General features: G+C 45.9%; 1 protein-coding gene across 1 annotated transcript in view; it reads left to right on the top strand.

Annotated features, from left to right (window-relative positions):
• The window catches only part of LIG1 (DNA ligase 1), an 876,776-nt gene that overhangs the window by 66,180 nt on the left and 782,766 nt on the right, over window positions 1-27,830 (top strand). Inside the window, exons 2-6 of the mRNA XM_069637540.1 lie at window positions 13,827-13,908; window positions 20,578-20,673; window positions 24,194-24,590; window positions 25,699-25,840; window positions 25,960-26,073. Coding sequence (XP_069493641.1) covers window positions 13,892-13,908; window positions 20,578-20,673; window positions 24,194-24,590; window positions 25,699-25,840; window positions 25,960-26,073 — 766 coding nt within the window. The 5' untranslated portion in view covers window positions 13,827-13,891. The remainder of the gene's footprint in view (window positions 1-13,826; window positions 13,909-20,577; window positions 20,674-24,193; window positions 24,591-25,698; window positions 25,841-25,959; window positions 26,074-27,830) is intronic.

The following is a 27,830-nucleotide window of genomic DNA, read 5'->3' as shown; positions in this document are numbered from 1 at the left end:
AGTATCTGGTCTGTTTGCCACATTCGGGGGCATGAAACAGGGATGTATACTAGCCTCCACCCTGTTCAACCTATATCTAGCGGATCTGCCTGCAGTGCTGCAACCGCTAGCTGCGTGTCCTGTGAAGCTCAGTGCACTGAAAGTTGTTTGGCTAGCATACGCAGATGATGTGCTCCTCCTGGACCATACACCCAGGGGCCTCCAAGTGATGCTAGATGCCCTTGGTGACTATGCCACTGGGTTAAGAGTTCATATTTCAAAAACCGAGATGATTGCATTTCTGGGGGAAAGCAGTAATTGCAGAGTCTCGAATCCTGTATGGAGGCTTGATGATACGGTAGTGGAAGTGTTGGACTGTTATCAGTATCTAGGTGTCTTGATAGATAGCAGTGGTTATCACATTGGGAGAATACTAAGGCAAAGTGTATGCAAATTGCGCGATCACAGATTGTTTATTAGCAGACATAGGTTGCTCCTTTAAGAGTATCCTGCTTTTATACACGGCCAAAATCGACAGCATTGCTATTTTGATAGGCCAAGAAGCTGTAAGGGTTGTCGCCGTCTTAATAATGTATCAAAATAGTAAATTGCACAGTGATCATATACCAAATGCACTCGGCAGGGTCATGTGCGCGGTGATCCTGATATATTTATGGACTGCAGTCCTTTATACAGTAGGTATGGAACATGTGAGTGTGGTATTGTTAAGCGCTTTGGCACAGTCTGTCATCATTGTACCAAAACCGTTCAGCTGAGAATCGCCTAGCATTTTGGTGTTGGGCTGTTTTTGTGGGGCAGGGGGGGAATCCGACTGACATGTGAAGTGAGATTTCTCCTCTGGTAGGGCACAGTGATGGTAGACCTTTTTGAGTGGACATTAGCCCTTATAACAGGCCATTTAAGCCATGTTCCTTCTCCGGGGGGCCTTTCACATTTTGATCTAACTTGGGATAAGGTTAGTCTAATCATCTCTTATGATGGTGTATTTATCTGCATGGGTGGCACAGGCAACTCCTGTAGTTGCAAGACCTCTTGTTAGGTTGTAAGGTCCTTAAGCTGTTGTCCTACTAACTTTATACATCAATAGCATTATGTTAAATCATTTCTTCCCCATGGCTATGTTAATCTATCATGTATCGTGGTGCTGCAACCTTTACTTGACTGTATTATTTTGTACGTTACATCTGACATATGTGGTTATTTGTTGATGTAATTTAAGTTGTCTTATATAGCGCCTTTCTGCCACTATTGATGGCCTTACTGTGCTTAGCTCTTTAAGAAAAAGGATGTTTGGGGGACATAAGTAGGAGAGGCAGAAGCAAGTGTGATGTTTATGGGTAAAGGTTGCCAGTACCTGGTTCCTGTGTGCTTGGGGCAGGTCAGGAAGGTGTTTGTCAGGTGTTCAGGGCCGGGGCTTGAATCCTTGCTCGTTCCTCCTAGGGATCTACCCTGCTCTTTCCCACATCACCTCACACAGGCCAAAATGACATTCTCCCACCCCCAACTCTGAGGTTTTGAGGTGGCACCAGAACTTTTGTATCAGAGTGATGCTGCAACTTTGCAGGGGGTTCTTCACGATGAACACAATGAAAATAGAAGCTAACAGAATATACACGAGGGCGGAGAACACAGCCATCATATTACTACTTTTTTCTTTCTCATGAAAGCACGAAGCAAGTTAAATTCTCATTCCAGGTCCTGACCTCAGACCGGGCCTCTAAAGCTTGCCCTTGCTGCGTTTGGGCCTTAAGGGTCTATAATGCCCAGTGTACCTTCATACCGGATCTATAGAACTTAACTAGATTCTTGGAATTGTCTGATTCCATTCCACTTCTCCTGCTTCAGTCTTTGCCTCTGGACATCATTGCAACTTTCACTGCTGCGCTCCATCAGTCTTTTGTGAGTGGGGTTATTCCTGCCCCCTTGAAATATGTTATTGTCGCACCATTACTGAAGAAGCTGCCACTGGATTCTTTGGCCCCTGCAAGCTACTGCCCGATCTCTCTTTTCCCGGCTATTGTGAAGCTGACGGAAGCCATTTGCACCCCTCATCTTTCAAGATTCCTGGAGAATAACGGCGGCTGCATCCTTTTCAGTCTGGTTTAAGGCCTCTTGTGAGGACAGAATCGATTATGGTCTCAATCCTGGACGATTTGGCCGTGCTCCAGGACCGCAGGGAGGTCAGTCTTATTTTCCTTGAACCCCACCCCCCCTGCCCCCCTTCCCCTGGCCGTTCAATACCATTAACCACAATGGATCTATGTAAGGACTGCGACCCCCATAATTGCGACGGCCGAACACTGCATACATATACCACCACCACCCCCCCCCCCCGCCATGCACACACTTCTTATTACAATTTATATCATATACCCACCACATATATATGTGATGTAAGGGGGGGGGTCCAAAAAAGAAAGTCAGCATTTTCGGCCGTCTCAATTATGAGGGTGACATTTTGGGCCATTACCACCACAATATCCTTTGCAACGCTTGGAAGGTGTCTTCGTTATCACATTTATTTGCTTTTTAATTTATACCTGCGTCCCTTAGCAAAACTTAATTGAGGCGTCTGGCCCAACGATACGCAACTAATTTTTTTATTTAATGCCCCTGCATCAGTCCCCTCCCCTACCACCAAATGAAAATCCTGTCTAGCTCAGATCGAATGTTGGCTTTCTCAAAATTGGTTGAAGCTCAATAGTGATAAAACTAAGATTATGATGGTTGGTCCCCTCCCCCACTATGCTCACTCTCTTTTCTGGCATTCCGAATTGTGGCCTCACTCCCTGGGACCCTGCCCCATCACTAGTCCCTCGGTTAAGAGTCTAGGGGTTAAACTCCTCGCCTCTTGTTCCAGAGAAGGGCAGATTGCAACAGTTTGCAGTTCAGGTTTCTGTAAATTAAGACTTCTCAGAAAAGTGTTGCCATTTGTGCCTCCACAGTTTGTGTGAATGTGGTCATTGTTTCGATTATGGGCGCACTTGATTACTACGTAACTGAAGGGACTGCTCCAAAAAGTGGTAGGGCTTTATAGAGCTGAACTGTATAGGAACAAAGGGGAGGGCGTCCTACCACATTTACATTGAACAATCCCTGCTTTCTTTATTTACTGCAGAGATAGGCTCCATTCTGACATACTAAGTATCAACAAGTTTGTGAACTCATAATTAGACGAGAAATAAATACACGTAGAATGATGAAATTGACTTTTAGGCTGCTTAATTCAACTAAAATGTCAAAGAAAAGGAATGGAATGAATTCAATCAACCGTAACATTTAATAGTTTTATATGAACAACACATGCCCACTTATTTTGCAAACATAATCAAATAGGAGCAAAGCAAAAAATAGATTGGAAACATAATTCAATTAGTTGCCATTCCGATTTGCGATAACATATCCTGAAAACTCAACAATTAATTCATAAATTGTCATTAGAGAAAAAACGTGAAATCGTGGGTGATAAACCAAGATAGGTTTTTTACAGATACACATATAACAAAATATTCTGCGGGAGGTAACCAAGTCACTTGATTACTACAACAGCATTTCCCTGGGAAAACCTGAATTCCTGGTCCATCGACTCAAAATCCTGCAAAATGCTGCTGCGTGCCTACTTTGCCCCAAGCAGGTCCTCTGCAGCGCTTCTGTTGGCCAAATTTCATTGGCTTCCTGTCAAAAGCCAGATAGTGTAATGTGCTCCGTTACACATTGTGCCTTTTTTCATACTGAGCCCTCCTTTCTTTCAATTTAAATTGACCTGCTATCTCCCCACATGCTCCCTATGGTCATCTGCTGCCAACCTGCATAGAAGTGTCTTGTTTTCGTAAAGCCCGAACTCGAGGCCGCTCCTTCTCGGTATTGGCTCAGACATTATGAAACTCCCTTTCGACCCTCCTTAGAGACATTCTGGATCATTTGTGCTTTCGTAGAGCACTTAAGACGTTTCTGTTCTGAGAGCAGGGAGGGTCTCTTTGCTTGTTCTCTGCCCAGATGCCTTTTTGGCCTTGGTTTGCACTCAATACATTATCACATAAGATTACATAAGCCCTGCCGCTCTTCTCCGGCTGGCACTGTCGTGATGTAGCAATGCTTTCCCGCATTGCACAGTGTAAAGTTCGCATTATTGGGCACTGGCTGGCTCCCCCAAGGAAAGTACAGTCCTCTTTACTGATTAAAGTCCCTGGTGCTCTAGGGTTTCAGCAGAGATTTTGTTGCTGCTCGCTCTGGGGAGGAGTGTGTGGCATTCAGGCGGCTGCGTAGACTCGCTACCACGTCCTCTGTTGGTTAAGTGCTTGAGTGCAGACGGGTTGTTGCACCAATGGGATGTGCTGCTTCAGCAGGTGTCTTCTGGTTGTTGGAGTGACTTCGGGGCTCAAACAAAAAGAGAACTTGGTGAGCATTTGGCGCAAGAGGCGTGGGGTGATGCAAACAGATAATGTCCGCGTGGGGTGATGCAAACAGCTAATGTCCATATAAAGATGGGAACTTGGGGAGAATGCAAGAAACTAGGCCCTCTCACTTTCCTCCATCCCTCTCTGAGGTAGTACTGGCTCTGGCTTTGCCCCTGGTAGGCCTCCCACTTGAGGAGGCAGAGAGGGGTTTCCTATCCTGATGTGTAGTTTAACCTTGGTGATCTTTGACCTCTTAAACTGAGGAAAGGGACTCCCTCCAGTTTGAAAATTACAAATAATTCTTAATTACCAGGGGCTTCTCATTCTGACTTCCCTCTATCTGACTGTTCTTAGAACTCAGTTTTGAGGAGAAGTCTTCTCAAGGGTTGAAATGCAAAACTCTGCTAATCCAGTTTGTCAGAAAAGAGACATTGACTGCGTGATCAATTATTCTATCCAATCCTTCCCTCAAAACATGATTTACCATTTGCTAGCCTACACACCAGCCTATTTGAATGAATGGGGAAAGTGGGTCTCTTAATCACTCTGCAATTAGCACATACTGATTTGTAGGTTATTGCTTAAAAATAATCAGTGCTCTGGATAAGATTTTGAAGGGGGAGCATTTTACTCCCCGTTTTCTAAAGTTGGGAGTAAAATGATTTTTTAGGGAGTAACATTTTAAGTCCAATTCCCAGTTGGGAGCATTTTATAAGCGAATAAAAATGTTTTAACTGGAAAACGGAAATGTTTTAGTGATAATTATTCCTTTGCACCTAGTTATTCATACAAATTTAATGATACATGTTTACTTCTTCCAATCCAGCAGTAATAACAGCAGTTTCTTCCTGTGGTACTATGTGCACTTCTGGTCCAAACATATACATGGAGCTGTGTGGGTGAAAAACAGGAGCGGGAGCACAAGGTCTTGTGTCTTTGTTTGGTGGGAGTATTTTTACTCCCTATTCTATTTTTTTGGGGCGGGGGGGGGGGAAGTAATAAACAGGTACGGAAGTTTGCCAGAAGATGGCGGCAGGCGGTGCCCACCGTCAAGCGGCACGGAACGCTGGCTTTCACTGGCGGTTCAAGCCTGCGTTCCTAGCCGCGAGTTGGTGGTAGATCTTTCTTCGGCTGGGGCCTCCTTCTGGAACAGCCCCCCTGAAACTTGAGGAGAACCATATCTGGTTCTGGAAGCACCGCAAGTCCTTCCTCCTTTGCTTCCGCTTTCTCTACTCCTCTCCCCTGCTGAACTCCTGACTGAAACTGCACTGGTCACCTGGCTACCCTCTGATCTTGCGCCTAGGTCTCCACCGCCACCAGCTGCACACCTGCACTGCTTCCAAGGCAACCCCTGCACTTGGGGACTGTTTCTGTATCCCTGCAGTCCCCACCAGCTCATTTGATGTCTGCACTTACCCCCCTGCACTTGCCACAAGCTGGCCGCACTTTTTACCTATCGTTTTTATTCTATTTATTTAATACTGTTGGTCCTATGTACTGCGCAGCCCCCTCCACTTCCCCACCGCACTCTCTCTTTCCTCCCTCCACTGCACTTGCACGAACTCGATGTCACCTGGCCTAGTAAGATCGTTGTCTCTGTCTTCCCTCTGTTCCAACCTTGAAACACTTGCGTATAGGCGCGTTATAAATGCCATATCATATCATACCTGATTGGCTGGCACCCCCAACCAGGGTGCTAATACACATTCAACTCTTTGTCAAGTCACTTAGAATATGAAAGTTTCATTGAAATACAATTTGGATATTTTTAAATGTATTAATTTAAAAAATGTTCAATTAAGCATCTAAACATTACCATTCACTAAAATTAAAAGGCATCACATCAGTGCTTTGTTGTTTCCACTAATGTGATTAGCGTTATTGCTTTGCATTACACTAAATACTAGCATTGATTTCTAATTGCTATTTTTATTCCTCTCAATAAAACATCCTTGCTAGTTGCTACAAAATCCAACCTTAGCTGCTTCTAAAATCTAAAATATTTCTCAACATGTATTGCATCTACAAAATGTGTGTTGTGATCAGTTCAGATTCCCATACCTGGTAATCCTAATAATATGACCATGAAAATTGTTAAAATATTTTGTGTAGGTATTGCATTAGTTGTCTCGCAGCTCCTTAACACTTGTAAAAATGTATAAGGGCTCTTTGATTCAAATTTATGAAACCAGAATATTTTTGAACTTTGCTTTTCATAGCTCCCTACTGGTGGCTTTATTTTTCAAGACTCTCCCGTTGTAAACGAGCAAATTTCAAAACCTTTTAGGCTTTACCTTTCAAGGTCTTTATAATAAAAATTAGAAGTTAAAAGATGAGACCGGAGTTCTTCCTCTAACTGCTGTAAACTTCAATTAATCTCAGCTGCATTTAGGACCTCTCTACCTGCCAGGGCTTTGTGGAATCCAGGGTCTTATTTTATTCTTTCATTTTAACCGGGTCTGTTCTGTGACTTATGTATGGTTACTGTTTTATTGTGGTGGACGTGTTTGGCCTATTCGATTAAAAACATATTTCTAGTCTTTAAATTTTGATTTAGATTATAGCATGTTCACTTCGTACAATGTTTATTTAAAACAAATTGCTTATCTGTATTATTTTGATTTGTGATACCTTATCGTGAAAAGGTTGAATGCTGGATTCAAAAATCTTTAACTAGGGTAACTTCAACAGTGGTGCTTCATGGGCTATTTTATTTATTTATTTATTTTTAAATTTAAATAAACAAATTAAAAGAAATCGGGCTTGCCAGTGCAACTTTTAAGTTGTGTAGTTATTCTAAAGCGCTTACCTAAATGCAAATCTACATGACAACTTTTGCCTTTTTCAATTCATTACAAATCTTCTATGTATTTGTTTGAAATGTGTGCAGTGTTTACATACCACTGCGCGTTTTGTTTATAGTTAGGCTGTGGCCTTAGATTCTGTGAGTCAGGGTGAGAAACCAACGATTGTTGCTGGCCTCGTCTTTTATATTTGCATGTGTAATATTACTACCACTAAGTGTTATGAAAAGTGCTAATTCTATTAACCCGGTTTCCCCAAGGCATAATGTATCTAAAGGGCTTGAATTCATTTGTGTGAAATACGCACAAGATCACACACAAGACTTTATTCAGTCACCACCCAGATACTTCTACACCTCTTTGCTTTGTCACAGGTTGGTATGTAGGGGCATCAATGGCTTGTATTTATCACAAGAATAGACTAATTCATGACAATCCCTTCATGAAGGCGTCAGGTTACTGACTAGTATTCAAGGAAATTGATCAGGTCTTTGTGACTCATCAGGGGAACCAATAGACGCAGAGTATACCATTGGAGAAGGTAGGCTGTGAGTTCCTGATTTTGAAACCTAATGTTTAGCTTTACAACAATAATACGTCTCACAATGGTTCAGCTTGCTTGATAGGCTGGAATTTAATATATTGCATGATGCCTTATCCCCATGTAAACCATGGCAGCAGATACTTAGGAAGATTACACAGAGCCCATTTTTGATACACTTAGGCGAGAAGTTATGGGTGAGATGCTATAGGAAGTTGCACCTGACCATTCTTGTCAAGATGTGCGTCCCGTGGACGCTGCGTACCTGTACTTCCTGAAGGCTTGCATGCCGGGGTCGCCAGGACGTTGATTGTAGAACGAAAGATGACAGGGTAACGCCAAGAACCGGCCCAGGTCCTGTCCTGATTTGCAGGATTGAAAATGGGTCCGATTCCTGACGCCACGGATGGACACTTCCCTGTATTTATGTGGCACCAGAACAGTGCAAGCACTGGCAGGGAAGGTCGGTAGATGTTAACAGAAGGCTTGAGTGCGTTGCTTGCTGATTTTGCAGAAGACCCTCTCGATGATGGTGGAAGAAAGCAGCCGAGGCGATAGTAATGGCAGTAACTGCAGGCAGCAGAGAAGGCAGAGTAGAGGCACCTTGGAGGCACTGGCACCCAAACACAAGGCAGTGAATTAATTCGGGCAAGGAAAGGAGGGCAGGCAGGGAGAGAGGTAGGGCGGCAAGAAAGGGACAAGGGGAGCCCCGGACCAGGACCAGACTAAGCCCAACCCAGGGAAGCCAGACCCCCAACCAGAGGAACCAGACCAACAGGGCAGGACAGGGCAGGGCCAACAGGAAGGGGAACAAAGGGAGGCAATCGGAGTCACCAAGAAAGGACAAGGAATTCCAGAGGCGAGCGGGAGGTCAGGACCAAACCGCGTTGAGACGCGGCGAGTACAAGACCAGGAAGCTCTTTATAGAGACTCGGCATGGAAGCGAGGCTTGACCCGCAATCCGAGTCGGCGCATGCGTGGAGTCGTGGCATTCATGGAAACGAGGCTTGAACCACAAGCCCGTTCCCTGCCGTTTCCGCGTATGAATGCATGCACCCCGACTCGCCCGGAGCTGGCACGCACCCCAAGTAAGTGAGGACCCGGGAGAATGCACCTTCGGCCAAGACGATACCGCGGGTACAGCCGCCGGGCATCTCCTCGCGGGCGAGGATACGGCCGTCCTTGTTCCCGGGTGAGTGTCCTAACACCTCTCTATGCCAAACCGTGTCCTATGATATTTTAGAATGTCTGCAGATGGGAACAGTGGACCTACACCTGCCTGAGGGGAGGCTAGTTACTTGCATTATTCCTATTTACACATACCAGCAAATTCATGACTTTTCAGGGGATGCACACACAACGGGTCCCAAAAATAACATCTTGCAATTCCCCGGGGGTGACTTTTCCATAGTGGCGACAGGGCGTCAACCCACCACCCATTATTAAGCTAAACCATCCCAGTGAAAATACTGAATGGTCCTGGGCTGGCTTTACACTGTACAGGGAGAGATTGTTTCCCTTTGACAGTTGTAGTAACCTTGTGGACATGTCCAATGGGCCATGCACGTCTGAGGGCTTTTTGCTTCTTCTGCTTGCATGGCCCTTTGGGGATGGAGACTCTGGTGCTGCAGGGCTGAATATGAATAGGGTTGCTCCGGCTTCACCATGTATTTGCAGAAGTGCTGCATGTGAGCCGGTGGACCTTTGTGGCATGCACCGTAAAGTTAAGCAAAGGCCAGACCGGGGCTGCAGCAATATGTATGCATAGATGTTTGTTTGTGTGTTAGAATGCATGATTGTATTGATGCAAGTGTGAAGGAGCTAGTATATTCCCCCACCCCCAGGGGGAGCCTTTCCCATGATGTCGGGGAGGTGAGGCCACTACCCCTGGGGGTGGTACACAGCGGGAGGATCTCTCTGGAGAGGAGGACGGACATCTAGGTTACAGCACTGACAAAGAACAGCACACACCCACACACTCTGGAATCTTTCTTCTGATAACCTTTGTTGACGATAAATCTATCTATTACTCCCTAGCGGAAGACCTTCATATTATGGAAACTACTGAGACGAAGAAGAGCTACGGGAACCCAAGTAATCCAAATACTGGGATGAATTGGCCTTGCTGAGTTAGAAACATGGGTCCCACGAAGCAGATGACAGACTTGTACGAGAGGCCCAGACCAGGCTGTCAACATGGTATAAAGAACGATGACGGACCTGCAGTTTAGTCGAGCCAGCCCCGGAGTAGCAGCAGACATGGAAGCTGTAGACCATGGGAGCCGTTGCACGGTCGAGACCAAAGAGCAGAGGACGCAGGTGGAAAGCCAAAGGCAGCTCTCCAGGACCCAAAGTTCACGTGTCCAGCAACATACAGACGAGGCAGTGGTAATAACCAGGTAAGAAGGGGGTTCCATCCTGGTACTGACACTGCAAGGAGCCAAACCACAACCACTGAAGCAAGCGGAAGATGAGCGCCAGTCTTGGGAAGTGCCTGTGCCCTACGCAACAGTTCCTGAAGTTAACGGGAGGTACGAGCGTCCCGGCAGGGACACAGGGAGTGCAGGAGGTTCTCCAGAGCATGCCACAAGGGTCAGTGAGCGGAGAAAAAGGGTCTGGGACCCTGAGAAACTGAGAGGAGATTTAAGAGGAGGTCTTCCTCATTGGGGTGGTCTGGCCAATACCACTGACCACCAGGGAAGGATCGGAAGAACTAGAAGAAGCCGCAATAAGAGTCCTCTTCCTCGTGTCAGTCCTTGACAGGAGAGTGCGCCAAGGGAGCTGACTAAAGAAGAGAATCAAGGGTCATGGGCCCAACGAGAAGTAATCTGCATTGTGAAAGTTCTTTCTCATGGCAGTACTGGGCAGAGGAGTGAGCCAGGTAGCTCAAGTAGAAGGAAGGGGGGGAAAAGAAGAAGAGCAGTAGGAAAAGGAACGTCCAATGGAAGGGAGTTATTTCCCCTGGTTTGTTATGTTTATATAGCGTCTTACATATCATTGGTATGACCTCAAAGCGCTGGTAGGTTGAGCACCCTCGGGAACCGCAGTTCAAGTCAGTAGAGAGTCATATGGTGCGTGGGTGCACCGGATATGTGTGCAGCTGGTGTGGTTGTTGCATGATAGCTGCTTCTTAGCGAAAGGTGTGGTGCTGAGGAAATCAGTTAGATGTGTTCAGTCTGGAGGGTGGACACCCAGACTGAGTTTCGGCTGTGTTGGGCCTGAGGAGACGCCTAAGCTAGCTGGAATGTACTCGGCTAGCTGTGTTTTATTAGGATGAGTTGTTCGTGGGGTCATGTTAATATGAGAACAGCTAGACTGAATTTATCACAGTGTTCTAGTTGAATGATGGTGTATAGGAGAGATTAAGCGTAGTAGTGTGATGTGGTGGTTATCAGTAAAGCGCTTGCAACCAGGCACGCGAGCAGGACAGGGGGTGCACATAGTGGCATACGCATATAAAGCGACAGGATGGATAGGGGTAAACCTGTGATACAGATAACCTTGGGATACAGGTACGTAGCATATGTAAAACTTTAACATAGTGACGCTATTAGGCACACTCAATGATGTTGGCCGCACTTTCTAAATTCAAATTGTAGCACAATCTAGATGCAGGATTCTATACAGTGACGCCATTAGGGCACACACAATGAAGTTGTGCGCACTTTCTAACTTCAAATTGTAACGGTCTAGATGTAGGATTCAACACAGTGAGGCTATTAGGGCACCACAATGATACTTGGGCACACTATCTACATGTGAAGCTCACCACAGTGAAATAATGTGGGCACATTCAATGATCTTGGGCACACCTAAATTCAACTTTATCACAGTGACGCTATTGGGCACACTCAGTTTTGTTGGGAGCCCAGTCTAGCTGCAAGGTTCAGTATAGTGATCATATTGGGGTACGAGTAATCGATTGACCTTAATATGTGACTGTACGATGTAACACAGTGTCATTTTTAAGTATGAGTGGTAGGGCTTTCTGGCGTGTAGTAATTGCTTCAGTCCCCACCCTTGCCACACTTTTGGTTGGTGCTGGTTGACGGCAGGCTATTGGCTTCTTGCTTCTTCCGCGGACACCTGCAGACACTTTCTGGAGCCGCCTCTAGTGGAGCCACCCTTTGCCTTGGGGGCAATATCCTTGGGGCTGCTGGGCAGAGGGCTGCCCTGGGTGGACCAGTTATGAACAGTTGGGTGTGGTGGAGGCACAGCCAATCGGGGGTGGGGGCGGGACGGGAGGCTGACGAGGAAGGGGAGCCGGGAGACTTCCCAACGCATGCTGGGCCTGGGGACACTTATACAAACGAATTAAGGCAGCAATGGGGTAGCGGGATGGCATGGGGGCTGGGGCACTAAATTACAGATTTCGACATAGAGGGGTCGTGGGACACAACTACACTCACCTGCTTCGGCAAAGGAAAGGGAGCCGGGTGGGGCGAGCGGGTTGTTGGGCTTGGTGTGGCGGAGGCACAGCCAATCGGGGGTGAGGGTGGGACGGGAGGCTGACGAGTAAAGGGAGCCGGGAGATTCCCAATGCACGCTGGGCCTGGGGGCGCTAATACAAATGAATTAAGGCAGCAATGGGGTCGTGGGATGGCGCAGGGCTGGGGCACTACTTATGGCTGGAAGAAGAGCTATTCCTGTTTTAATTTGTGCCTTTTTTGAATCCAATGCCAGGAGAAGGGAGTCATTATCCTGGCAACAGACTTTGGTTTGAAGCGTGAGAGACAGAGCTAGGATTTGAAACACGATGATGGACTCTTTAGTTATGGACATTCTGACCAGAACAACCCATTAGTATTTTAGTTGAGGCAGGGGAACCCCTCTAATCAGGGAAAGTTAGGTTTGCTTTCTTTTTCTATGGTAGGTCTATAGCAACCATCATGTCACCTCTGTGTCATTCTTCTCCTTCTGCACCCATAACGTAACTTAGGGTAAAACCCCAAGTTCCAAAAGAATTCAAATAAAATATTAAGAAAATTCGAAAAAGGTCTTGGATCCTGTAGTATTGTACCGATCTATTTGCACTGGGTGCACACAGTTCTGCTAGTAGAATACAGCTATGTCATATGGAATGTGATGGGACCTGAGGGTTCCAAGAACTACAGTTGGGAACACAGGATGGGAGAACCTTACTGCAAGGATGTCATCTATTTAGCTCCCTGCCCCTTTCTATATAACTAGCCCTGTAACTCTGTAACTATGTAATAAACGTACTCCTTTTTTATATATACTGGTCCCCTGTGCCTTACCTGAATCCAGATGTCTTCTTACCATCCCCAGCCCTTCACAAAATCCACTTGTTCTAAATACATCGACTTTACGAGACTAGATCTGTAGGGTGTAGTTATCCAAGACCCAGAATAATTACCATTCATCTTGTGTAACATGCTTCATACTGGAGACCAGTCTCTAAGCGTAGTACTGGGATTGGAACCTGTGTTGCTTGCCTTTGACTTGCTTCCATGACAAACATGTTGCCCTTGAGCTATCCCCCCCCCGGCCCAGTCATATCGGAGAATAACACAAATCTGATTTAACAGAAAAAATAAAGGCTGATGACCAGTAAGTGGCAGCATTCAAAACTTAGCACCGCCTCTTGGGTCATCCGACTCCACTGTACTCTATCTACTCGCATCCACGTTTGCATGTATGTGCCACATTCATTAGTACAAAGTGTCATACTAGATGATTTGTGGAAGATTGGTGTCTGGAATTCCAACTCTTTCCCCTCCTACCCTGAACCTTTCTTTGGATGTGTCTGACGCCTGGTAAGATGTATGTGGCAGCATTTACAATCACCATTTCACAAGCAAACATCTTGTCCTCCCCCATTCAGGCCTTTGACTATTTTATGTGGCCTTAAATGGCCAGGAAACTAGGGTCCAAGGCATGAACACCAGTAAGCAGAGTCTAAGCAGAATGTTGGTTTTCTTGGGGAAAGTGCTAACAACTGCTCCCTGATAGCAGAAGGTTCAGGCCGTTGGTGTATTTATGGAGCGATATCCACATTGGAGAAGTGTTTGCTCAGATAATTGCTATACATCACTGAATGTTTTTTCTTTTTCTTTTCTGAAGGCAAGGACAAGTTAGCAGGTGTTGGCAAGTCGTTAACACCTTTGTTGTCCAGTTTGATATCCAAGATGCAGCGAACTATCATGTGAGTAAACTGGTAGGAGAGCGATTAGAGGGTTTAATGCTGGAAAGCTACCATTGGTATAGTTTGGGAATGAAGACCAAGAGGTTCAAATGCCTTTTATTGGAAGTCTGCGGAGTAATCATCCTTTGTCACTGTTCAGTGGCTTGTGACGATTTGTCCACCCCTTTGCAGTTACCATAGGACTGGTTGAAATCTACCATACAACTGTGTTCAGTGTTACAAAGAAGCCATTGAGGATGTGTACATTAGCTCAGCCAACCTTTCATTCTTTTGGGATGTCGGGGCCATGCTGACTTCTTCAATTAAAGAAAAAGGAAGGAAAACTGCAAAATGCTTGTGTGTGTATGTATGTATGTATGTATGTATGTATGTATGTATGTATGTATGTGTGTATATATAATATATAATTTCTGAGGCTTTTGGTTTTGCTTTAGATCACATGCTATGCATAGGCCAACATCTAGTGGTAGCCGTGGAAGAGTATTCCATTTTTTGTTTTCAAAACTCAAAGGGACGTCGACCTGGCATGCCAGTAATACTATCCCTAGTTACGTCTACTGTACTCATGTTCCTTAACGCGTCGAGGTCCCCCAGATAGTTTTTTTCCACCATCGTAGTTGGACGCATATCGCAGAGTGCCTTCTTGGCTGACGCCATTACTTAGTAAAAGTTTAATCTTGGTATTTCTTTCTGTCCTTTTGACAACTGTTTACCGTGAGATCTCCGGCAATGGCTTCGAGGATCAGTCCATTCATCGACAACAGCGACTCTTCTCGACTATCCTTTGTCTACGGCCTTTCAAGGCCCTCCTCCCTGCACAGTACGGAGAGCGAGGGGAGGTTCATATTCCAGTCTCACAAAGTGAATGTATATTAACTTTACTCCAATTTATTTTGCTAGGCTGCCATCCTTATATGTCATAGAGAACACTGCTTTTAAATGTTGTTCTTCCTGTAACTGGAAGAATTTGCACTGTGTGCGCAACCTTGGTCTCCCAAAGGACCATGCCGAAGAACAGTGCATGTCTTGCAAACTGTTCAGGCCAAAAATGTTAGGGCCGCAAGACTAAACAATGAGGCCGCCATGGACGTCGAGTGAGCCTCCAGCGATGGCAGCATCGACGTCCTAAGTGACGCCGAGGGTGACCGGGATCCATTTGGATTCCTGCGTGCAAGCCTCTGACCCAAACAGGCACGCCCGCGTTTCTGTTAAGCCGACGACACCTGGCGGTTCAAGCACTCCAAGTCACATCACACCAAGCACATCCCCCATGTCCGAAAGCCGCCCACGTCGTCGACTGATACGCCACACAGCGACGTCGAGGGGGAAGGTCCAAATATTCCCTGTCCCCATTGCGGTTGCGATCACCATACGACGGGCAATTTCCGACACATGCCTAAATCTGGCAAGTCCTCGGGTGCCGACGACCAGGCGTCGAAAGACACGTCGATGACCTTGGTGGTGAAAAAGCTCCAAAAGCTCAAAATGTAGCCAGTTAAATAAAAAAATACATTGCCGACACCCTACTAAAGACCAGAACGTTGAAAAATCTAAAATCTTTGACGCACCAGGTTAAAAAGTTACATGCTACTAAAAGCAGGGATTACACTAGGACACCCTTTCAGGAGCTGTGCATCATAAGAAGACCCCTGCCCTAGAACCTCCACCTACTCCCTCTGTTGCCTAGCTCCTCCCAATGGACCACAGAACAATTTGATGGGGTCATGAGGAGAATGTCCAGTTCCTCCACAACCTTCAGGGGACCCCACAGAGCATGGCAGCAGTCACTAAAAGAGGGGCAGCAGACACTCAGCCCGCTGCCAAAAAAAGCCCACCTGGACAGCGTACCACCTCATCACATCAGGACCTGTGTCGGGACACTTATTATAGCACTCAAGGCGCACAGGACCCTTGCTCCTACACAGACCCAGAGGACCAAGGGGACAAGGGGTACTTGGACCAATATTATGAGGACGTTTACGTCATGCAGTCCCCAGATGACAACGCACAACAGGTGGCTGACTCCCCGGTAGATATCCAACTGCAATATAATGACCTGCTCCTAAAGGCCGCTGAACACTTCAAAATAGACTCTCAAGTCGACAGACTACGTGGAGGACATCCTTGGGGATAATCGGCAACTCAATTTATCCCCCTGTTATAATCTGCCCAGAGACGAATTCAGCCCTCTCTGCTTACACCCAATTTGACACGGGCAGTCAACCTGCGCATTGAAAATGTGTTTATACCGGCCATCTCAGACCCTTTATACATTTGTGGGCAGCTAAAATCCGACTCTATAGTAGTTGCCACTACAAGAAAAAGAGCGGGAACCCCTCTGGCCTCTACTGAAGTCCCTCCTGACAAGAGGAGTAAAAATATCTACACCCTGGGCAGGAAGGAAGCTTCCTCTGCAGCGTATCAAACCAGAATAGCTAATAACACAATGCAAATAGCCAGCTATAATTGCCACAAGTGGGACGAGATCGCACAACAAATGGACTCCGTCCCAGAGCCCCTAAAAACACAGCGCTCACTCACCGTTGCTGAGGGGGAACAGGTAGCCAGTTGCATCCTTAAAAATAACTGACGCAGAAGACAATGCAGGAAGAATCGTGGCAGAAGGCACACTAATAAAACGCCACGCATGGCTCAGTCAATCTGGCTTTAAACTAGAAACCCAGACTTCCCTCTTAAAGCGTTGGGTTCAATGGGCATGTTTATTTGGCAAAGCAGTGGAGGATGCAAGTAAAAGCGCAAAAGGGGAATATGATACACTCAAATCCCTTGGACAACTCACTAACAACAAACCCTTTTGGGCAGAGAGGGTGCTCAAACACTCGCCGGTTTAGAGGACAGACCTCCGAGCAGTAGTTTAATTACAACCAGGGTGGGTAAGGTGCATGCTGGGGTTCTTCACAAGGGCAGTCCTCTCAACCGGGTTTTCAAAGAGGCCAAAGAAGGTCTAGGAGTAGGGTCAGATCCTTCGCCTCAAGAGGGGGCTCAACCCCTCCTAAGCAATGACTACCCACTACAGGTTCCCTCCCATGCCACTCCAGTAGGTCATATTTCATATTTACCCACGCATGGGAGGGGATCACTTCGGACAAGTGGGTACTTTCCATCGTGGCAGGGGGGTATTGCATAGAGCTAATTCAAACACCAGCCAAACACCCGCCAAGACAAAGACGCACTTCATAGGAAGAACAACGCATCCTGTTGGAAGAGTTCAAAGCACTGCTACCAAAGACGCAATAGAAATCGTCCCGGCAAACCAGGTTAACAAGGATATTTATTTAATGTACTTCCTTGTGCCGAGAAAGATCTAGCAATGCGCCCTGTCCTAGACCTTTGCCCTACAAACATATATGTCAAGCCACAAATATTCTGCATGACGATGCTACAGGAAGTAATCCATGCGCTGAAACGGAAGGACTATATGGCAACCTTGGATATAAAGGATGCATACTTTCATATTTCAATGTTCCAAGCACACAGAAGATTCTTGCGCTTCAATATAGCTGACCAACACTACCAATTCAAGGTGCTACCCTTCGCATAGCCTGCGCTCCAAGGGTATTCACCAAGGTACTAATGGTAGTAGCAACATATCTACGCAGAGAATCAATCCCTGTGTAACCTTATCGGGACGACTGAGAAATTCCCAGAGAACAATCTCCTGTTCCAATTGGGATTCTCAATCAGCGAGAAAAAATCAAGTCTTGTTCCACGCCAGACAAAACAGTTATTAGAAGCTGACATAAAGATAGAGGAGTGTCTAGTGTTTCCATCAAACAAGAGTGCAATACATACTGCTGCAAATACCTCAGTATCTAGCCGGTCGCCAAATAACCGTACGCAAAGCAATGCGTTTGCTCGGGATGATGGCTTCATGCATTTACCTGGTTCTGCACGCACGGCTGCGCATGCGTCCAATGCAAGAGTGGTTAGCGAGTGGTCTCAGGCAAGCGGTCAATGGGACGACCTTGGGGTTATTTTGCTATCCCTAGTTCAAGCGCTACGTTTGTGGACAAAGGCGAACCTGTTAAAGGGAAAACCCTTTCACAACCCTACAGTGCAAGCAGTTGTCGCAACAGAAGCATCATTCACCGGGTGGGGAGCCCATTACCTTCACCACACAGCGCACGGCCTGTGGACACAGACCACAGCCCAAAAGCAGATAAACCTGTTGGAACTGCTTGCAGTGCTCAAAGCCCTACAAGCATTCCAAATGCACTGGTCAGGTTAGATGGTGCAGGTCCTCATAGACGGCACCACTGCGATGTTTTACATTTTAAAAAAGCAGGGGACGCACACTCAGTCTGTCCAGTCTATGTTAAGTGGGCACTCAAGTGGGGCATGTTCCTAATGTCGCAACATGTTCCAGGGGAACTCAATTCTCTGGCAGTCTCATTAAGCAAAGATTCTCTACCCGAAGAGCACGAGTGGCAGCACGACACAAACCTCTTAAACGATATCTTCTCCCTATGGGGTTATCCCCCTTTAAGACTTGTTCACCACAAGCCAAAACATGCAATGCCCAGACTTTGCATCCAGGTTTCCCCCAACACAGGTTCAATGGGAACGCCCTGTGGATGAACTGGTCAGGGAAATTTACCTACGCTTTTGCCCCAACACCGCTACTGAGCAAACTGGTGAACAAGATGCACCAGGAACAAGTGACACTAATCCCAGTTGCTCCTGTGTGGGCGAGATTACATTGCTGCGCAAACTGGCTATGTGTGATCCAATCAAACTCCTGTGCCCCTACAACCTGCTCACCCCTGTCATTAAGGCATTAATGGAGGGAGTAAAAAGACTTCACCCTCCCATTTCAAACCCGCCTCCAGGGTGGGACCTAAATGTGATACTTGCAAAGCTCATAGCCCCCCCCCCCTTGAGCCAATGCAGAAATCCAGCCTTCAACACCTTACATATAAAATTGCTTTTCTGGTGGCTATCGCCTCCACAAGAAGAGTCGGTGAACTACAAGCTTTGTCAGTGCAAGACCCTTTCTTTGTTATCCACAAAGACAAACTGGTGCTAAGAATACACCTTAGGTGTTCACCTATGCCATGTCAACCAATACATTGAACTACCAACTTTCTTTCAAAACCCTTCAAGCACAGCAGAAAAAAAACTCCAGGTCCTTTACTATGTAAACAAAACAAGACAACTGTTTGTCTCCATGGCACCTGGCAGGGAAGGTGATCACGTTTCAAAGAATGCCATCTCCAGTGAAGTGAAATGCATACAACTCTGCTACTCTCTATCAAACAAGACTCTGCCTTTCACACCAAGAGCTCACTCTAACAGTGGTACAGGAGCTACTCTGGCATTCATTGCAAACGTCCCGCTGGACACCGTTTGCAAAGCAGCTACATGGAGCTCCATACATACTTTACTCAGCATTACTGCATTGACACACTCTAAAGCAGATGCACAGGTGGGACAGGCAGTGCTAAAACATCTGTTTGCTGCTGTACCTTCTCGTAACCCACCACCTTCTCCAGACGCTGCTCGCTAAGCTATGCATAGCATGTGATCTAAGCAGATCTACAAGCCTCAGAAGGGATACATTGCTCACCGTAATCCTATTTCTGATGCTTGAATCTGCTTAGATTCACATGCGCCCACCCTTCCTCCCCTGTTGAGCAGAAGGTGCATAGATATTTCTCTGGCTTTATCTGCTCTCATCTGCTTCATCACATCTGTGCTCACTCTACACTTCATGCTACCTCATGTCAGAAACAAAACAATCTGGGGGACCTTGACGCGTGAAGGACCATGGGTACAGTAGATGTCGCAGTAGGAATAGTATTACTGGCACGCACTGTTGACGTCCTGTTTAAAAAAATAGAAAATGTAATACTCCACGGCTACCACTAGATGTCGGCCTATGCATAGCAGGTGAATCCAAGCAGATACAAGCATCAGAAATATGATTACAGTGAGTAATGTATCATGTATATTATATGGATAGTGCGGGAAAAGCCTTGCTTACCTGCTGGTCAGGGCTACGTGATGGGTAACAGGCGGTTTATATAATGGACTAGCTGAGCAAAAACTGTAAGCAAGGCAGAGTTGCACGTAAAAATCTAGCATTTGGAGGGAGGTGTAAGTGGCGTGTTGAATTCTGAGCAAAGTGGCCAGAAATTCGCTCTGGTACATGTGATGGGATCTATTTGTGGGCTAAGTCCTAGGAGAAGATGGTATGCAGTCATCCTTGTGCATTGGTGGGGTGGGTCGGTGTGGGGAGGGCATATTAAGTCTAGTAAGATAGAACAGGTACATTTAAGGTTGATCCAAAGCAGCACATCGGTGGCATGGTTCACACAGCATGAACCATGAAGGTGACACTAATCCTCATTGAGTACTTGTGATAAAGGCAGGAGCCCTGACATTGTATTTTAGACCAGAAGCAGGTATGGATTTTTGTCCCTTGTCAAACACACATTTTACACCAAGCCTGGCTTTTAATGTTTTGGTTTTGTGCGGGTATAATGAACCATGTCCTATGCACTTAGTTTAGCATTTAGACCGATTGTAGTTTGCAAAATACGACAGTGTGTTTTCCTGCTTCTTAAACAGTAGTAAGGCTTGTTTTTTTCAAATGCTTGACACAGCTATAGAACACTATTTATGGTCTTTCCTTCTCCCTTCTGGCAGGTCATTCTTTCAGCCCAAGCCTGGGGCTGATGGAAAAAAAGAGAGGGATCAGAAGGCGGTGACTGTGAAAAGTCCCAAAACCGAGGAGGCCAGAAGGTACCTATCGGCTGTCCTATTCTCACCTATTCATCCTCCACCCCTTGCCACCAAGCAGCTCTGTGCCGCCTTCCACCATTTCTTTATCTCTGGACAAAGTGAGAGCTGGGAATTAGCCTTTGCAAAGCATGTGCACTTCTGATTGTTTACTTGTAGTAATGCAGAGATTTCTCCTGCAATCCGCCGCTCACATTCTTTACATAGTTGTAATTGCTTACTGTTTCTCTTAGCGGGTGTGGTTGGGCTTGCCTGATTTAGACACCTGCTTCTGTTTGCACACACATACACTTTCCAGCCCCCACACGGATGGCACTATGATCACTCCAAATATCAGACGGTTCAAGGGTTTTTATTGAAATATCAGTGGGCCACATGGCTGTCCCTTTCTTACACCTCCCTAGCCAAGATGTCCTAAGGCACCGGTTAGTATATTGTGATTGTTTCACCCTCAGTATGCTAATCGCTAACTGAACTGAGATGTTAAACTAAGGCCACTTGGCCTTATTTCACTAACCTCCCACAGGGACTAAACTAGCCAGTTATCTAGAGGGATGTGGGATTTGTACCTTGCAGACTCCCTGCTTGGTTCAGGCTTCATCTCACGATCTCCTTTCCTTCTCTTCTCTACTACACTGCTCCTTTCAATCCACCTGCCACTATTATACTCCTCCTCTGTCCCTCCTACCTTCTTGTCCTCGCTTCCACCCTTTGCTGTTATTCCGCCCTCTTTCTTACTACTCCTTCCACTGTATTACTCAATCCGCCCTCCTACCCTTGCCTACGCCCACCCCGCCGGATTTTCGCTCCCATTCAACGCAGTACCACTTTCACTCATTAGTTAATAACCTCCCCTTCTCCAGAAATCGCCACTGCCCTATGCTGCTCCTTCCTCCTGCTGGTCTTTTCATTTTTCTCCTCCCTCCTCCTCTGACCGCATCAGAATAACCCACACTTCCTGCGTCCCTTTTTTTTATCACCCTCCCACCTCGCAGGGTTGGTTCTCTGTCCCTGGCCAATTCGGCCCGGTCCTCCTCATCCGGGATGTTGTGAGGACCGGCAAAGTTGCACGTAGTGGTGAAAGCCCCGCCCAATTCCTCCCCATGGCCACACCCTGGAACAGTAATGGCGGCCTGGAATGTTGAATGTCCTTGTTCTTGTTAGGGGGCTCGGTTCCTGGTGCTCTGTACTCCCAAACATCTCTGCTGGACTACGAGCCCTATTGTTGGATCAAAAGTACTAAGCTGGGACTGTAGCATTCGGCCCTTGTGATTTGTATATTTTCATTTACCAGCTCTGCAACATTTCATTGAGCCATAATCCGGTTTGATTTTGATGTGCCCAGGAGAGTCCCTAGGTCTCTAACCAGTATGCTGTTTTGTCGTGTATATTGTAACACAACTGTGAGCGCAGTACTAGCAGTGTACAGAATTTTAGTTGGATTATACCTGGTACCTGGCAGGTAACTTAAAAGCCTTCTTTTAAAATCCAGCACAGGGTCTGTGAACTACGGCCACATCTGTCCCGCCGTGTGTGTGTGTGAATGTGAATGTGATGCAAACGCAGACATGCAGGGAGATTTTTTCAACTTCACCGATTGTCAGATAGGCAAGGAAATCCACCTTGAATGGTCAACTGATGATGCCGATGTAGCCTCATTCAGGATTTTTTTACTTGACCCTGTTGTGCTTTCTCTGAATTTAATTGGATAAGACTAATAGGAAAGCGTGTCTCTGGGTTTTTGCTGGGAATATGCATTCCCGCACAAAGGCTGGGATCTGACCTGTGGTGTTTGAATGTGGCGGACGTCAGTGATTGCGAGGTTGCCAAAATGTGTCGTGTCACGTGTTAAGTCCATTGAAAACTAAATCTACCCATGCATTCGAAGGAATGGTGGTGTATTCTGATTTGAACACTGCAGGATTTGTTGAAAAACTAGTTTCTGCTATACATTCATAATCGGTCACCCAACACACATTCTCTGCTTCTAATAAAATACCTGCATCCTCACAGTTGTTCATAAGCTAAGAGAAGCAGACCCTCACACTGTCCAAAACTGTGCTGCTTTTTTTCTTTGCCCTCCGCATCGAACACAACTTTCAATTTAGGCAACCCAAAGCTACCCTGATTTGCATGTTTAGTTGCTATGGGGTGTTACTCTAGGCACTATTCTATCACAACAAGACAGTCTCAAATGATAGGATTCAAAATGCACATGGGAAGTGTATATAATGCTGTAAATTAACTAGCATTTACATAAACTACTTTCCCACCTCATCCAGGATACCATCGAGAACTGGATCGGCAAGTGGCTTTATATGGTCAGAACACCTCACAATCAAACAGGATATTCTCCATATTCAACATGTTCTAGCACTCCTCATCCCCTGGCAAACAGTCTGGTTTACAGAGTTCAGTGGCGAACCGTCCCATAAATCCCCAGCAGTATTCGTGATCACACCCTCCTTGTATACAGTGCGTATGTTGTACACTGGGAACCTAATGCCCCCTCTCAATTTTATCCAGACACGCAAAATGAACTGCCCACCATCCTTTATTACAATTCCTGTGCACAAATCGCCATTATCTCCTCTTGCAGGGTAACTGCCTTTTAAAGTCACCTTGCCTCTGTTGTCCACAATGTACTGTCATTACCTCCTTTCAACAGTCCTCTTCCCAGGTGCAGATAATCTACTTATCTTCCACTACAGTATCTTCATGAGGACGGCCTTTAATGTGTCAAGGTCTAGTGGTTGAACCCCTAGTAAATATAGGGGCTTGCCTATTTGGCACCATAAATGTAGTCTCAGTAGAAGGGCCACCATCTTCAATCACGGTCACTGCAGCCAGTCTGAAGCTCGCATGGACACCTTACCCCATCACCTATTCTGAGCCTTTGTGTTGCCTGACCAATAAAAGGTGGGGTAGGGGAGGAAGACTGCTGGGTTGCTAGGCAAATTGCTGTCCCCCTTCCCTTTTAATAGCCACTGCTTACCTCCACTGATGGGTGATGCTTGTAGTCCCAGTTTTACCTTTGCACTGCTAAAGTTCAAGTGCTGTACTCTTATTTATCATCCCTTATTTTATTAAGGCTGCAGTTTCACGTCCATGAGATGGCATGGGCACTATTTCCTCCTTTCCTGAGCTTCACTATCCAAATCGGGGCTAAACCTGACTTCCCCAGCAATTCCCCTCTTGGCTCAGTCCCGTCCAGAGGGAAGTTATATTCCTTTAGCGTGCGGCAATGGCCCCAGATGTCTGAGCCCCTTTCTCCCCACTCCTCCATCCACACCGCACCTCTTCTGCATGTGCTTCTAACCAAACACAACCTGCACTCCATAGTACAAAACCTCTATACATGCTAATGAAAATAAAAGCCATTGTTTGGAGTATTGTTTTCAGCTTTATGCTAAGCAGATAATTCAGGCAATGCCTTTAATAGTTATTGATAGTAGCTGCTCACTTTCGCGCAAGTGCCTATGATACCCTTCGATGAATTCCCTTTGTCCATGTGATCTTCTAGCTCTAGGAAATCTGAGCGGCCGTTAAAAGAGAGGAATGGAGTGCAGTCGTCAACTGCCCCCTCAACCAAGAAATACTCGCGTGCGATAGAAAGTGACAGCTCAGAGGAGGAGCCGATGGAGGTGGAAGATAAAACTGAGCCAGCACCCAAGAAAAAAGAGTGTGCAAAGGAAAAGAGTGAGTCGCCAGCGAAAGATGCCCAGTCGCAGGAAAAGGGAACTTTGGAGAAGAGCAATGCACCATCCAAGCAGTCCAAGAAAGATGAATCGATGGAGACTGAAGGCAAAATGCAAGATAAGAGTCCAAATTTGACTCGAGTGGAGACACCAGCCAAAGATGGAAAGCAATTGTTAAAGGAGGAATCTGTGAAGACCCCACTTAAGAACATTATGAAGCAGGTAAGCATGCTGACCTTTCCTTACTTGAGGTTTCCTAGCAGTTTCTTTGCATCTTAAGTATTCCATTTTTTAAGCAAATGCTTGGTGATAAGGGGCTGTGTGTGGAGTAGGTGCAAAGGCCGAAGCTGGATTTCTGTGGGTACTACACAAAATCACCTATTGGTTAAAAGCTGCATTTACATGATTGTATGAATTTGAGTGTGTGTAACAAAGTTCTTTGTGTGGTGTAATCAATGTCCAGAATCCGTGTTTCCATTTTCTTTTAGGGGGGGGGTGCTAGTTGGTAAAAGAAAACAGAAGTTCTCCAAGATGTACACTGATTATGGCAATTGAACATGTACTTCTCTCAAAACGTATTTGCTTGCTGTGAAGACTGAATCTGCAACAATATGTCCTGTTATAACGCTAATAAACATCCCTCAGGCCCAGCAAAGTCACCAAAAATGTAGGTTTTTTGATTCCTTGCAGGTTTGGTACAGTATGTAGTGTACGCTGGTCTAGTAGGCTTTACTCTCCCTGCCCTTGTTTAATTCACCTCCCAGATATGCCATGCACATTTGTGCAATTCATGCATGGGGTCCAGCATTGTTAGATCAGTGTGACAAAGTGTTTCTTTGTTCTTTTTGATATTTATTTGAATTGACAATTTGTAATTGCCATCCTGGAATGTTCTGACATCCAGTCTCTTAAAGTTGCGTATGCAGCTTCTTGCCGTTTTCTCTGTTTATGTGAGCGTCCTGAGGCCTCAGGGGTGTGCGCGATCTATACAATTTTTTTAGTTTGTTATCTTGGTTCACTTAACCTATGTAAAAACAGTCTTATTGACATGGTTTTCTGTTACGTCATTTTAACAGTATCCCTTTATGTTCTACTTTAACTATTGCAATGCAACCGTTCTGTTGAGCTTGGCTACTTTAAATTTGGTAGCCCCATGTTTTGTAATTGAAGTTTGGATTCTTGTCTGCTATTATACATCGACTGGAGAGGGACAGTTTATTTATTTATTTTTTTTTTTTTTAAGATATTTGGGTTATCATAGTGAGTACTACTCTTTATACAAGAGGAATTCTCAATAACTCTGCTCCCTCAAATATGTTCTATTTCACAGGAGCCTTTGACTGCAGTAAAAACCCCACCTTCCGAGCCTTCCCGAGAAATAACCTCTCCTGCCAGTGACCGATCTGGAGAAAGCCCGCTATCTTCTGACCCGACGGTCCTATCACCATCTGGCATCCCCAAGCGAAGAACAGGTGAAGAATTGCATCTAGCAAATGAGCATTAAATCAGATTATGATGCCCACTCTGGGGAAACCTTCGAAGACTCCGTGGTTGAAAGCATCTAATGCTTGTAATTTCATTCCTTCATCAGCACGTAAGCAATTCCCTAAACGTAAACTGGACACTATGACCAATGGCAATGTTGGAGGAAGAGCAGACCCAGAGTCAAAAGAGGCCGACCTCAAGAGGCAGCGTAAGGAAACAGGTAACTGATCAACGTTTGTTAGCTTGTTTTGGTGGTGTCCCAGTTTAGTAAATGCCCTTCTAGCTCATGAGGTTAAAGCCAGTGTTTAGATCTTGCAGCTAATTTTACATAGTGGCCTGTCGCCCCTTTTGGAACTTATTAGTTGAAGATTCTATTTAGCAATTGTGTTGGAGTGGATTATTCAGTGTAGTTGCACTTTGTGAGCCTACAGCACTACTTTTCCCCCATGAGTGTAGTGATCTATTTTTTTACTTGAAGTACAAGTTGTCTCTGGGAGCCTGTGCTAGGGTTTGTGGAGTCCCTTTTCTCAATACTCAAATTCGCTGCCACAGGAATGGCATCTAACACTGTAGTGTGCAGCAACAGCAGAGGGCTGGTTTAAAGGGGTACGGAGGACGACTGCGGGTAAGAATTCTAGACCCATCAAGTTCAGAACAGAGCTCCAAATGAGTATTGGTACACATTTAGCTCATCCTGTTCCATTGTGCAGGCATGGTGCACTCCCAAAAAATGATAGATGTGAATGGTATTTGTAAGCAATCGGAAGGAGGAGACTGGCACAGGAGTGGTGCAATGGTTGGCATAAACATGTGTTCATCAAAAAAAGAAAAGGAAAAACCTCACTTTCCTCAATACCAAGAGGGGTTTCCCTGTCTCAACTAAATGAAGGATTCTGTCAGGATGTCTGTCCAAAGTAAGTAGTCCACCGCCTGTGTCCATAACCTATTTCTGTCCCTTACACTTTAACTAAAGCTGGTACCCCTGTTCTTGGTCCAGGAGAAGGGCTCCCATTGCCTGAGGGAATTACGCCCTCCCTCAGTTTATAGCTCTTTTACAAGATGTGACTTAAGGATCCAAATGGTGTGCAAACCAAAGTTCCAAAGGATACAAAGTTCTTAAAGAAAACAAATCGAAAAAATGAATCTTTTATCTTGGTCTGGCTCTGGCTTCTTCGAGTGCCAAGAGAATGTCTTTCCACATCTTGGCTTTTAACTACTTCTCAGGATACTGTAGATAGATGAGGTATTGTGCTTTTCTCTTTGCCATTATCCACAGATGCTTCACTTGAGCTACTACTACTCAGGATAGTTTCTTTTCATCAAGGCCTTGACTTCTGTTGTGGGCATGGGTCCCTGACTCATACTGGCTTCTTCTGTTCACCTGGGATCTTAGTCTGCCAGGTACTGTGATTGTGAAGATCTTGGAGGGCTTGATTAGACTTGTGGGTGTGGCTCCCAGACTCCCACTCGGTTCCTCTCCTATTATGTTCACCTGGGTTACTAGCTCGCCGGATACTGTGACTATGAAGATCCCCTTTGGGGCACATAACTTGCCACGGTTCCAGACCCTATTTTGTTTACTGTCACTGACCTCTACGGAAGGCTTACCGGTGAGCTTAGGTTGTCTGTGGGTGCTTCCTGGCTTCGCGGCCAGCGTCTGCTTGTTTTAAAGACTGTGGCGGCTCTGCAGCAATTCCCTGCTTCTGGTCTGCACGTCTCGGCCAGACCCTGTGTTTCAGCCTACTTGTCCAGATGGTTGCCCAGGAGTCTGCTTCTCTCCATCTTCGAACCACGGCAGACTGGTTAGGGGTGCCTCTCTGACAGGCAAATGATCTGCTCTCGGTGTCCCTGCTCCTCCAGAGAGTTTGAAATCTCCTGCTTGGAGGGTCTCTCTAGAAAGTCCTTCTCTTTGTGTTTGATTCAACTTGACACAAATTGACTAGTGTCTTTTGTACTGGCTCGGTAGGGTAATCCACA

Source organism: Ambystoma mexicanum, chromosome 1q, assembly GCF_040938575.1.
Source record: "Ambystoma mexicanum isolate Mex_15411 chromosome 1q, UKY_AmexF1_1, whole genome shotgun sequence".
Classification (NCBI taxonomy): domain Eukaryota; kingdom Metazoa; phylum Chordata; class Amphibia; order Caudata; family Ambystomatidae; genus Ambystoma; species Ambystoma mexicanum.
Note: the sequence above shows the minus strand (reverse complement) of the source record. Positions and strands in the feature narration are given on the sequence as shown.